This window comes from Akebia trifoliata, chromosome 15 (assembly GCF_017979445.1).
Source record: "Akebia trifoliata isolate Shusen 1 chromosome 15, ASM1797944v1, whole genome shotgun sequence".
In the NCBI taxonomy this organism is placed as follows: Eukaryota; Viridiplantae; Streptophyta; class Magnoliopsida; order Ranunculales; family Lardizabalaceae; genus Akebia; species Akebia trifoliata.
Window position 1 is genome coordinate 11,196,518 of NC_141389.1, and position 14,312 is coordinate 11,210,829.

Below are 14,312 nucleotides of genomic sequence, written 5' to 3' on the forward strand. Positions count from 1 at the left end.
TATAATCCTGTATATAAATTTTCTTTTTCCGCAGTCTTTATCGTACGTTATTAGACATATATAGGCTTTCGTTAGTATTATATTTTGTTTAGTTATATACAGGATTGTATATCGTTTATCAGGTGCAGGTTGAACATCTTGGAATGCTAACATAAACAGAGGAGACCATGCCAAAATTTCAAAGTGCCACCTAATACCTCGAGATCTGACATGGGGATTTGTGTTAGTGTTTGGCGGGACGCCATATTTTAGGTGGTTGTCCATTTATTTAAATAGATCCCCTTAATATTTATTAAAAGACCCCTCCATCTGGGGCTTAAAGAATTAAAGATATAATTATGGGATTTTTCAAAAAACTTAAAAATATATTCTTTCATTGTACGCAAGATTAAAAATCCTAAATTCAAAATCCTAATTTAAGAGACCTAATCAAACCCTAATTAAACAATTTTATCTTATCTTAAAAAAACCTAATCTTTTAAAAAAAAATCTATAAATAGTAGTCTCCACAATCTAATTTCGCAGGTCAAGAGAAATCCTTGGAAAAAGAGGTTAGAAACACCCCCAAAACCTAAATTCGAAACCCCGACTCCTTACCTAACATCAAAACCCCAGTTTCTACTCAAAAAATACCTAGAAACCTTTAAAAAAATTAAAAAATATTTAGATCTAAGAGGAAGATACCTCATTTTGGATATCAAAATCAGATCCAGTGACGAAATACCCTCACTTATTTAAGTGGAGCCCCCTTAATATTTATTAAAAAACCTTTCCATCTAGGGGTCCAAATAATTAAAGATATAATTAGGGGGTTCTTCATGAAACTTAAAAAATATATTCTTTCAATGTACGCAAGATTAAAAAATCTAATTTAAATGACCAAGTCAATCTCATAAAACTTAAGTCAAAACCCTAATTAAAACCCTAATCTAAATAAACATAATCAATCAAATAAGACTTAAGTCAAAATCCTAATTCACCTTATCTAAAAGGAAACATATTCAAATCCTAATTCTTCCAAAAAAAATCTATAAATATAAAGCCTCCACAACCTAATTTGGCAGGTCAAAATAAATCCTGGAAAAAGTAGGTCAAAAAGTCTCCTTAACCTTCTCCAAATCTTAATTTTGAAGTCCTAACTCCTTACCTATCATCCAAACCCCAACTTTTATTCAGAAATTCCTAGAAACCCTTCAAAAACATCCAGAAATCCCTTAAAAAGTTAAGAAACACTCAAATCTAGAAAAAAAGATACTTCAACTTGGAGATCAGAAATAGATCTGTTGATGGAAGAATAGCAAGGAAACTCATATAAAAACACTCTCTGCCAGTACTAAGGAACCGTTGTAATCCGCTGGGCAATTATTTTTATTATTATTTTTAGGTCTATCTTGCAATGTAGTATTATTTGGAAAAAGTAGAGATCGGCGTTTGCCAGACGAGATTGATGCCTAACATCTTCCAATCCCGTAACCTGATCCCCGGATCTATTCTCTGTGTAGATCAGTATTTTATCTATTAGTAGAGTTAATATTTGGTTTCTACACCATAATAACTAGGTGGCGACTCCCAAACCTCAAACATCAAAAGCGGATCCGCACACTCCGCGGATCGAGGGCACTTTTAGTGACGACTCCACTGGGGATTATTGAGGATCAGACTTGAAAAGCCCCAAGTATTGGAAGTTTTGTCAAAACGACCTAGTTTATTTTATTTTATTTTTATTTTTTATCATTCTTTTTTGCTCGATTATTGATTACTTGTTTGAATTGTGACTGGCACATTCTTTCTATGATTCAATCTAGGGTCATTTTGGGACGACTCTAAATAATGAAATATTCAAATTAACATATGAATTGAGGACGGAATGATGGTGGTTAAGATGAGGAGCCATAGACTTTTAAAAGATTTTTTTTTTTTAGTGCTTTACTAGGCATAGGCGGCAAGTTATGAAAATAAATTATTTGTGAGTGATGCGCTAAGAAACAAAAAAATTTATTTTTTTAATGTTGTTCATGATGAGGAGAGAATTCTAAGAAAAAAAATTACAAAAAAAAAATAATAATAAAATATATTTTTACATGTGGTGTGTCGTTAGTAGAAAACGATTTTTTATTTTTCATCTTCTTCTCAAATAAATTATTTGTGAGTGATATGGTAAGAAATAAAAAAAATTACATTTTTTAATGTTATTTGTGATGAGGAGAGGATTCCAAGAAAAAATAATTAAAAAAAAATATTTTTTTGGCAGGGGTGTCGATAGTCAAAACGTTTGTTTTTTCCTATTTCTATCTTCTTCTCCAATGAGAAAGAAGAGGACGAAAAAACAGCAAGAGAGACGTCTCTCTCTCTCTCTCTCTCTCTCTCTCTCTTCAACCAATAAATGTTCGAGATTGGAGTTTTGCAACACAATCGATCCGATGTTCTTTCCAGGTTGCATCTCAATTCTTCACAAAATCAAGAAATGTTGTAGTTCCAAGCGACTAAATGAATCGGCATTCTATGAAGTTCAAATTGGAAAGTAAACGTTTTCTTACCAAAATTTCGTTGGAATTTGAAATCTTAGTCGCATAAACCTCTAAATCTACTAAATGATCTCTAACTCCAGGAACTAGGGAAATAAGGTGGCTTATCGAATCCCAAAACCTTTATTGTTCTTCAATTCGTGCCTTAATCAGATTTTTAGTGAAGTTTATCAGATCACGGTGGTTCCATGTAATTGGACTCGGATATTGAAGGGAAATTTAGGTATTTTTGTGTGTCCTTTGGCAAAACATTTTTCAAAACATGAGTTAGAAGTTTTGGAATGGGCTGATTTTTGGTGAGTATGATCTCTCAAGTGAGGAGATCATCCTCACCAAAAATCAGCCCATTCCAAAACTTCTAACCCATGTTTACAAGTTGAAAAATCATGGACCATCCATTTTTTGTAAACTGTTTTTGATAGGATTAGAAGTTTTGGAATGGGCTGATTTTTGGTGATGATGATCTCCTCACTGTAGAGATCATCCTCTCCAAAAATCAGCCCATTCCAAAACCTCTAACCCATGTTTTGAAAAATGTTTTGCCAAAATATTTGTCAAAATGTTTGTTGCTGAATATTTCCCATATATATATAGGAAGCAGTTCGGCAGCCCTAAAGTTTGCCAAGTTTGGTGCCAAACATTTTTTGTAAATCACTTTTGATGGGGTTAGAAGTTTTGGAATAGGCTGATTTTTTGTGAGGATGATCTCTATGGTGAAGAGATCATCCTCACAAAAAATCAGCTTATTTTGAAACTTCTAACCTTAGTTTACAAGTTGAAGAATTGTGGACCGTCCAATTTTTGTAAATCACTTTTGATGGGATTAGAAGTTTTGGAATAAGCTGATTTTTGGTGAGGATGATCTCTCATCATAGAGATCATACTCACAAAAAATCAGCTCATTTCAAAGCTTCTAACCCATATTTTGAAAAATGTTTGGCACCAAACTTGGTAAACTTTAGGGCTGCCGAACCGTCCCCATATATATATATATATATATATATATATATATATATATGGGTCGGGTTCGACCCCTATTACGACTCATATTGCGACACACCATTTTGTCTTATATGGGCAAAAATGTTTGGAATGAGCTGATTTTTTGTGAGGATGATCTTTATGGTGAGGAGATCATCCTTGCCAAAAATCAGCTCACTATGAAACTTCTAAACCGTCTAATTTTTGTTGAAAAATTATAAACCGTCCAATTTTTGTAAATCAATTTTGATGGGGTTAGAAGTTTTGGAATTTGATGATTTTTTGCCAGGATGATCCTCTCATCACAGAGATCATCCTTACAAAAAATCAGCCCATTCCAAATATTTTTTCCCATATAAGACAAAATGATGTGTCACAATATGAGTCGTAATACGGGTCGTAATAACGTTGTTCTATATATATATATATATATATATATAGCTGTGTGCACTGTTAAATAAATAAATTTAAAAAAAAAAAAACTCGTTGGCAACATATATAAACAAAATTTTTTTGGGTTGTGTGTTGCTAACAGCCACAAATATTTCTTGAAAAAAAAAATTTATGTTGTGGCAAAAAAAAAAAAAAAAAAGTTAGAAAAAAATTATGAGATTTGCGCTGCTGGCAGCAATAAAAATATAAAGTTTTTAGGTGGTGCTGTGTTGGAAACATATTGAATGGACGTATTGGTTGCAAAGAAAGAATTTGTTTTTTTATTTGTCACACCAACTCTTACCTATTATACATCACACTCAAACATTGGCTAATTCTATTTATGATTTCAAACTAATGGATAAACAATTTAGATAACAGTTTGACTGGGTCAACAAAAGTTCAGGGGGTAGATCACATCTTGCATTTCGTAGGGGATGATCCTAATTTCACCTACTTCGAGGGAGTAATACAAATTTACCCTACAACAAATGGAAATTAGTAATACCAAACAAGAAAAAACATAAAGAACACGACGTTTGTTGTTTGACCACACCACACAGCGGCCCTTGTGACCTAACGGCGTCCACCCAATTACCAATATTCTGGACCCAATTGAAGTAATTTTGGTATACCTCTTCTGGTTTGAGCCAATTTTTTGCATTTTCAGACTTCAACTGCCATTGAGATAATAACAAAAATTTTATCATACCAAAATACTTAAATTTTGAACTTCAAGATAGAGCCCTTCATTTATATTTATATTTTTTTTTAATTTTCCTCTCAAAAGTCCATCCATTGGGTTAAAGGGATTTTGGTTTTTCTCATTCCCTGAAATAAAATGGGCTTGAAGCTTCTTTTGATGTCAAGATGAAATGGCATGGTAATATTTACGATGATAAAAATGCATTAGAAAATAATCAAATTGCTTAATAATTTCTTTCTCTAGAATTGAATTTTTTTTCATCAAAATTCTTAGAATTTCATCCTTCTACCACGATGTGTCATCTGATTGGGCATGTTTTTGGAAGCACAAGGTCATGCGGTCAGGAATTACTAAATTAATGAAAGTGTTTTTCTAATTTCTAATTCTAATTCAACTTTAATTAGCATTTAAGTCATTAATATCGACAACCCAGTATTTATCCTTCAATCAATTTTCTTATCTAGTTTATGTTTCGTGTGTTTCAATTTTCTTATCTGGTTTGCTTGATTTTTTTCTAATATCTCCTCTCAATAATTTTTCAGGATCATAATTAAAAAGAGTGATAATATTTTCATAAGAGACTATGTATGTTAAAATTGTAGCATCTCTTGACTTGAAAGCTAGAAAAATGTCCGGAAAAATGATTTTTCAAGAAAAATATGCAGAAAAATACTTGTCCTAGTTACGATAATCTTATTTGGATCCAGATTAAATCTACAAGTTGACATAATCTACTCATAGATGTTGAAGAGAGCTAGAGATGATTAGGCATCTTCATTATATCCTCATCAAAGCCTTTATCATCTAAAATATTTGGAGCCAACTAATTGAATCATGTCCACTTGATTTTCTTTAAAACCATATCTATTGTTAATTCAAGTGTAAGAACATCACTAGACTATATTTTTTCTATTATCTTTGAGAATTACAAATTTATGTGAAAACCATATAGAATATATACTTCTTCTGTTGCCTAGAGTTTTTTGTCATACCACCACCGACCAACCCCAACTTGTTCGGTGGTCGACACCTTATCCATCACCTTAACCAATGTTGCATGGTCAACACACCTAGCAGAACCCAAACACCACGGCTCCTCATTGGTCAAGGGGCTCCACCATGGTTGCAACACCGCGGCCAAAGACTTCCCTCAAGCTTTGCAGCTCAAAATTCATCTTAATATTTAACCACGATCAACAGAAAATAAGATTTGAATGGAAAATAAACTTCTCAGCAAAATACTGAAACAAATAGGCACAATTTTGTATTTTCCTAACAAAAGGGATTTTCCCAGAAAACAAATAGAATCTTAAGAGTTTTCACTTGAGGCCAATAGTTAACTCATTTTATTTAAATTGGCTCTAATAAAACTCATGTAAGAATAGTTTACTGAAGCTGCTACAAGTGAGCTTAGAACCAAGGGCATCATCAATCAACCAGCATTCATAGATCTGATTATATATATATATAAATAAAATTACAACTTCCAATTAATGATTTTTTTTTTTTTTTTTTTGCCTTAAGAATTCAAATTCATGGATGGCCTCAAATAAAAATGGTTTCAGAGAAGTATATTAAAAGCTACCCTTTGAAACTTGTCTCTGAATTTATAAAGCTTTGGGCAGCATCCACACTTAATTCTTCGTACACCTGAAAATCAAATAAAATGCCAAAGACATATATCCATGCATTAATAATTGAAAAGAAAATGGAAAATGAAAAATATTATCAGTTAAGGATCATTATATGCATGCATACAAGTTTCTTATGAACACTTTTGAAAACCTTGCAGAATCGCTCTGCCTCAGCTGCGCCAACCTACAAAACAGAAAAAAAAAAAAAAGTCAAATTTAACGGGAACCAGATCATTTAGGCAACCCCAAATCCTTGAGATAAGGTTTAATGATTATGATGATGATGATAATTTATTTACTAAATCTTCCTCACATATGATTCCAATTAGGTATTGAAAACTTGCCAACATGTAACGAAAAAATCAATTGGATCTAGTGTGTCCTGAAAAATGACTCCTAAAAAAGGTAAAAATAAGAACATGATATCCCAATTGTTAAAACAAAAATCTAACGGTCGAGATAAGACATGTATCCCGAGGATAATACATAACTTTCATTTTAATTGGGATCTCGTCTTTTATGTGGGATTTAGCTTTGTTTTTTGTGCATTCGCCATATATTGCCTAAGAAGGTCATCTCAACCTCTGAAGAATCTCTTCTCTTTCTAATAAGGCGTTGCTTGTTTTGAATAAAATCAAAGTTATGAAAAAATTCCTATAATGAGAACTATCAAAGTGCGTTCACGCCATGTCGAAATTATAGATGTTGGACTATATGATCTACCAAAGTGACATCAATTCCTAAGAACTCACAATTGAAAAAATTTAAGCAACACATTATCTCAAGAAATCGAAACAAAGGTTTTAGGCCAAAAGAAGAGCTTGTTTTTCTCACACACGACATGAAAATTATGCATATGATTGTCTATCCAAAGTCCCACCATAGATCAAAACAAGGATATACGAAAATGTTAGTGAGTCAGATGAGAAATTATTACAAATACTAAACCAAAAGAAATATCTTTATAACAATGAAGACTAAGAATGTTTTCATTATGTCAAGTCTTTATTTTAAGTGTGTGTCATGTCATTTGCTTTATTTGGTTGAATTTTTTTTATATTTTTATCAAACATCAAGTCCATTATTGTAACTTTTATGCCAAGTTTGATGTCCTAGTTGTTACGTGTCCAGTCCAATGGAGCTATGATTGTGTCACGTTGACCAGCAAATTCATCTTCTTTCTTTTGTTGATGATCTATCAAGAGAAAATCCTGATAGTTGAAAGTCATCAAATGAGAGATCTTCCACCGATTCCAAGAAATCGATCATCCCATGATATGAGTTACCACCCCTTGATCACTCATATACTATCCCCAAACATCCATCACCATCATCAAAGCCTTACCCCAAAGATTTGGAGTTGGCTAAGTGAACCTTGTTACTCATCCAAAGCCATGTCTTTTGTTGTAGATTATTGTTACTGAACTCTTTATAATGCCAAGTTTTTCCTTAGGATTTTTAACAAATAACGTATTTCGACATTCTTTTGGGTCTTCCTCTCACTCTTTCTAACAAGGGTTGTAATTGACTTTTATTGAATATGCCTAATCCATCCACAGACTTTCTCTTAGTTTCATTAGAGTTGTAAATCTAATGAAAGAGAATAAATAAATAACAAGAAATGTACCTTGCAACATTGTTTCATGGTCGCCTTTATGAGTGAGTTCCCAAACAGCCTTTAGAATAAGACTGCTGTGAGTCGAAGTGGGAAAGATCATATATTCGATAAGAATCAAATGGTTGTAAATGGGAGGTGGCCTCCTGGTACGCCAGCTAAGGAAACACTTAACACCCTCTAAAAGGTCCATGTTGTCGGTGTCAGGTGAGTAGCTGTCAGGCCTAGACAAAGTGAGATGGGGTGGAAATTAATTATGTGGTAATATACGACTAGTGTCTGTGTGTGACCATGTCTTAGAGCTTAGGCACTTTCTAGAGCTTTTTCTAGTATAAGAACAAAATGGGTTTGCATCCCCTTCTTTCATTATTCATAATGAATAATTCTTATTGAACGAACAATTGACCAAAAAACATTATCAGGGAAAGGCTGCATCATTTTTATCTAGCTAGGTGTCACAGACCTAGCCCCTCGTTACCTAGTGCCCGTGCTGCACTTAAGCTAATCCCCACGATCTAGCTCAAGTCAACATTACCCCAATTCTCCTACAAGTCATCTCAACTCACTTAGGCACACAACAACATTCGCAAGAAAAAGATCACACACTTGTGTTGAACTTGAAAGCTTGAAGAGTGAGTTAGGGCTTTGATCCCCTTATTCTAGACATCATCTTCATTCTCGTCTTTTGCATCGTCTGGATCATCTACTCATTTTGAGATTTCTTCCCAAGATTGTTCATTAGATAGTTTCTTGTCTCGCTTACAAATCTCACATTCACATAGATCATAAAAATTGGGCATTTATTGAAATATGCTTTGATATAGCTTGTGGCCATTACAATTGAGGTAATGAACTTAATTTGCATGGTAGATTATAGCAGTTCTCCTATCGAAGAACTTTTAGATCGTAAGACCACAAAGTATTGTTTCTAGCCTACGCTTAAACACCCCAACTACAAATTTTTTCTATGGAATGGATCAGCATCCCATTCTTCTTTAGGAGTAGCAGGATCCTATAGGTTAAGAGAATAATGAACACCCCACGGTCATTGAATTGGACAAATATATTCCATTTCAGCTACAATCTAACTGATAGAATTAAAGTTGACATGTCTCTCTTGGAAGTAATGTACTCTCAAATTTCTTTTCGATAAATCATTAGAGTATAAAATCTCAAGTCGAAGAAACTTTCCCTCACGGAAATATGCTTTGCTTCAATGGTTGAAGTGTGAGCATTGAAGTTTTATGCAGGTGACATGGGCATTGTAAGAGTAGTTAGTTTCACTACTATGGGTTTGGTACAACTCAGTGTAAGAACTTCTAAGAATAAAAAACAATAAAAAAAGAAATCGACCAATAAAGGATACTGATATTCAATAGAAAACAACGCAATATTTTTTTTATATTTTAGCGAGAGGTATCCAAAGGAAATGAAAATTAGAAACAGCAGCATAAAGGAAAATAACGAAGATAGAAATGCTTAAAAGGAGAGTGCAAGTGCATAACAAAGTATACAATACCTTCAAAGAGAATTTTCCAATAACCCATCAGGTCATGAAATTAGGAGCGAGAGTTCTCCAGGTTTTTCCCAAGAATGCTTCCTAAATGTTCTTTCGCACATCTATTGGAGCAATAGCTCCCTCCTCTTCCCTCTATTTGTTGAACTATGAGCTTCACAACTATAAATTTAGCAGGACGCAATGATGCCAGAACTCCCTAAGTTTTTCAGAGGAGAGTGAGGCATGATTGCTTGGCACCAATTGGTCGGGTGAAGGTATGTATTTTTGAAAAGATTTTATGATTATATGGTTTGGAAACCAACTTCTTCAGGAAAATTCTCTTCCAAATCAGCAAGGATTGCAATTCGTAGTATGGGGCAGGCAAAAAAAAAAATTGGAATCTTGGGTTCCTATCCCAATAAATATTAAACTTCTTGGGTAGAAGGTTTTCCACAAATCATGCCTGGTAAATTAAACTAGACAGCATTGTACTTAGCATCTCGATGCCCCATGTAGTGGATGAAATCGGAATCCATCTCTCAACTCTAATTTTCATGCCCTTTTACCTCTAGAATTGGAAGTTCTATCGAATTTGGTTCCTCCACCTCGGCCCATATTTCAATCCATTAGCTCCTGCAGAGGATGAGAAATAGAAGCAAAAAAGCCAGATGGGATTATGGGAATGAGAATTCCATGGATTTCTCTGTGGATAATACGGCCACAATGGAATAAGGCCATTTTTGAGGGTCACAAACCTTCAATCGTGAGGGCTCTTGATTTTATTCTTGTTATGATTAAAGAGTTGGCTGCCATTGTTTCTTCTAAAACTGTTGAATCCTCCCTGAAGAATACTAGTGTTAGATAGGATGTTATTAAAGGCTCCTAGGCCTCTTAGATGGCAACCTAGGAGTTCGTTGGAAGAAACCATAACAGTGATGGGTCGGACAAAATGTTGATGGTTCTAGTCTTGGCAACCCGGGTTCAAGGTCGAAAGTTACTGATTGAGACAGATTCCCTATTTCTTGTGAAAGCATTGAAGGCTCTGTCAACTATCACTAGAGAATTGAGAAATGTTTGAAGATTATATAGATGAAGTCAAGGGTCTAACCTAATTGATTATCCATACTAGAAAAGAGGGAAATTCAGTGGCAAATGCCTTAGCATCTCATTTGGGCGGATCTCGCCTGTTTGGTTCTAGGGATGAGCTTCCAAGGGCTGCCAATGCCGCCTTGGTGGATGATTTAATGAATTTTCCGAGCTTTGTTCTTCCTAAATCAAGGGGTATGCCCCCTGTTATACTTGTATTTAGTTTTTGTGAGTTATACTTGTATTATTATTCTTTCCTGTTTATGAAGTCCTTTGCTTGCTTAGCAGGAAAAAAAAAAAAAAAAAGTTAATACAATATGCTTAAGAAAGCTATAGAGAAGAAACTATTTGATACCCTCATAGGTAAGCTATGAATGCATAGTTGTCATTTCCACATTGAGGGGAAGTTTCTGTTCAAATTTCTCATCTATGCAGAAATGGAACTTTCACAATGTGATTACATTAGTCCTAACATTTTATAGACAAAAAAGTCCATCAAGGCATGTGCAATTGGTTGCATAGAATAGTTGCTCTTAGTATCATGAAGTGATTCATTCTTGGTGGATTGGAAACATCCGCTCATTCTTGTTGGTGATCATCACATGTCTGTGAAGTCCATCCCTTTTGCATCTACTTGTTTTTGAGTTTGTTGGAACCGATGGCCCAACTTCACTCTCTCACAAGCATATGAAGTTAGATCGTGTGGCCTGAGTAAAAAACCTCTCATTTGAGAGGTCTTGGCTAAAAGAAAGGAGGATGTTGGAGGCATAGAGTGTGGATTAGCAAAGTTTGAAGAAATATAAATGAGGGTAGGTGCTTTTATTAATAGAAGAAAAAAAAACTAAGAAAATGATAAACTGAAAAAAAAAATTATAAATGTAGTTATGGTAGTGGTGTCACCACCCGAGAGCATCATACCAAGATTATAATCAGTATAACTTGTGCTCACGTTTTTAAATTTTGGATGCGATCACATAAGTCCTATTGGGTTTATATAGACTGCAAAGAGCCCACTAATATTGAAAAGTAATCAACTAAATCTAATCTAATCAACCTAATTTATGGTAATCCAAATCTTAATGACATGTGATGAGATGCACCATAACAATTATAAAGTGCATACCATGCACATTACTACTATTTTAGTGGCTTCGTCGATCAGAATTCATGTTAATGGATTAATAACATAAATTTTGGCACAAGGGCACTTCAATTTTGTATTTGGCTTAAGCTACATTTAATTATCACAGAAAAAAAATAAGAATTCTAATGAACATCCATCATAGGTTGGAGACTTAGAGTGATAGGAAAGGTATGGAAGTCATTAGAAAGAATTATCAAAATAGGGGGAAAATTCCAACGCACTTCCAGCATAAGTTGCAGTGATATCAAGAGATATGCTTGTAAATTTAATCCTTTAGAAAGAGAATATATGACTTAATCACATAGATTTGTGGGATAAAGTTTCTTACTCTCGGATAAGACCGGAACAACACAGCATTCGCAAAACATTCAATGTTTCGGAATTTTTTCTCATATTGTCTCAGTTGAGATGGTCACTATTTTTCTACTGACCGACACAATATCTTGAAACAAAATTTTAAATGTTATAGTAGAATAATTAATTATTGAAAGGAACCAAAACAAATGATGATAGAGAATTGGAACCTAATCAGTTAGAAAGTAGTATGTGGACCAAGACTCAACAAGAGCTACCAAAATACCATTGTAATAAAAAGAAAAAAATGTAAAACAAAATCATAATTCCATTGAATATTCAAGCTTCAAAGCTAGTAAAATTCCATAACAAGAATTAAACAACATACCTTCCGCTCTGCTGCCAACTTTAATTTCTCCCAAAATGGATCTGTAGTAAAGGAAAAAATCCCACATAATCATCATTTTTAGTTTGAGAGTACAGCTCAATCACCCAACTTGAATCATGACAGTGTCAGAGCTTTTTTCAATTCACGTAGGAAAGTCATTAATGTAAAATATTGTAATTAAGTCGGCCCTCTAAAATCACCTAAAGTTCATTAGACATGGCTATCAAATAACCCTGCCAACATGAACAGCAGTAAGAGTAGTTAAAAAAAACTTATCAGAACTAGATCACTGTACAAAGTTGCTCCAAGGCCCCGACATTTTCAAGGAATTGAAACATTACGCTCCTCAAAATCGCTCAAAAACCATAAACATCTTAGCTAAAACACCAGGCAATGTTACAATATGATTAAGTAATTAACAAACTCAGATCCATGGAGGTACAAAAAGTTGACTTGGGATAATTCCAAATCAAAAGGTTGGTGGTTTATATTAAACTACGTGACTTGACCTCATTAAAAAAAATTACAAGAAGAATCAATCCCATGAACACACCACACATATTTTGTACGAAATCATATTATGCATAGCTGCATACCTTCAAAGTCGACTCCTTGATGTTCAGCTTTTTTTTTCTCCCCCTCATGCCATGCTTCGTGCCATTCTGTTAGCTGTTGTGACGAAATTGAATCACATAATACATCACTTTAATACTCGATAATTTGAAGAAAAAAAAAATTCAAAAGTAATGGAATTGAACATAACAAACAGTTTCAGTAATTCCACCTCATCCCGTGTTGAACCTGAAGTTGATTCCCTTGTTAATTCTGAATCATGCTGAAATTCGAAAAATGTGCTTATTAAAGAGTTATAGAATTGGGATGCAAATACAGCATTCTAACCAACATTTTCGAAGTCAATTTAGTAAAACACAAATAAGGACTACTTATTATCAATAGCTGAGGGAATTTTTGCAAGTCTAGAAACACTATTTATTAAACTGTTTATTAATTGACTTGTTCAATAGTTCCTACTCTTTGGTCCTCATTTAGGTGAGTATTTTGAGCCAAAATAAATTAGAGATCTGGGTAAGAAAAAATCCAAAGATTTTCTTTTTTTAACTGATCAAACTATATAATCTTATATGAAATTTAAAACAAAAAAACAAATGGCAATCAAACATAAGAACATATATATACACATTGCAGACCTCCCAACTAATATTAACGACATACATACAATATAGAAACAGTTTCATAATTATAAAATAAATAAATAAAAACTGGGCATTATTGATTTTTGATCTTCTTGGTTTTTCAAGGATACCCAATTGATGTTTCAGAGAAAAAGAGAGTTGAAGTAACTAATGTTGATTATCACCAAAGACAGGTAAAGTGGAAAAACTATAAAGATAAGACAGAGATTCAAAAAAAGAAATTATGGGTTTGTTGAAGGAAATTGATATAATTGAAGGGTATTTAAAGATAGATTATTACATGGTAGTTGCGAGATCGTACGATCGGGAAGAGATCGAGAAGGCGTCGAAACTCTTGCTCGTCCATGGCTGCTGTGCTGATGCTCTTTTTTTGGTGATTCTATTTGTGTTGTAAAGAATAGATTGAGATTTGAGACAAACTCATTGAAATAGCGTTGGGGACCGTTTGGCAGCATAAATATTGTTGTCCCGTTCCAGGATATAAATGCTCAGTCATTATTTAGAAAGAAATCATTTACATAGTGTTCATTAAAGTAATTTTCCCAATTAACCATGATGTAGACATAGATTTGGTCCTTACATACACCCTAACTTTTCGATTTTATCTTGATAGTCCAGCTAGTAAACTTTTTCTTTATTAATGGTCCCTCTCCCCTTTGTTAATTGAGGTTAACCTTTGCCCCTAAGCATGAGATTGACAATTTTACACTCATTTAGATTAATGATTATAAATAGTCAATCTCGATGATTTAACATGAATCGTTGAGATCGAAGATTCAAATCGTCAAGGCAAAT

At 33.7% G+C, this 14,312-nt stretch overlaps 1 protein-coding gene across 1 annotated transcript; it reads right to left on the bottom strand.

Annotated features, from left to right (window-relative positions):
- Positions 1-5,886: 5,886 nt before the first annotated feature.
- Positions 5,887-13,955, bottom strand: LOC147384338 (octanoyltransferase). The gene is made up of 6 exons (XM_086426469.1): positions 13,798-13,955; positions 13,088-13,138; positions 12,900-12,972; positions 12,304-12,344; positions 6,403-6,462; positions 5,887-6,294 (listed from the first exon to the last, which is right to left on the bottom strand). Exons 1-6 carry the CDS (start codon positions 13,861-13,863, stop codon positions 6,226-6,228), a joined length of 360 nt encoding a protein of 119 aa, XP_086282595.1. The 5' UTR covers positions 13,864-13,955; the 3' UTR covers positions 5,887-6,225.
- Between the last annotated feature and the right edge of the window lie 357 nt (positions 13,956-14,312).

Coding starts and splice junctions, on each gene's coding strand:
- LOC147384338 (XM_086426469.1), bottom strand. CDS start 13,863: ATGGACGAGCAAGAGTTTCGACGCCTTCTCGATCTCTTCCCGATCGTA. Junction 12,345..12,899: donor TCAAGGAGTCGACTTTGAAG/GTATGCAGCTAT, acceptor CCTTTACTACAG/ATCCATTTTGGGAGAAATTA. Junction 6,295..6,402: donor AAAGTGTTCATAAGAAACTT/GTATGCATGCAT, acceptor TTTGATTTTCAG/GTGTACGAAGAATTAAGTGT.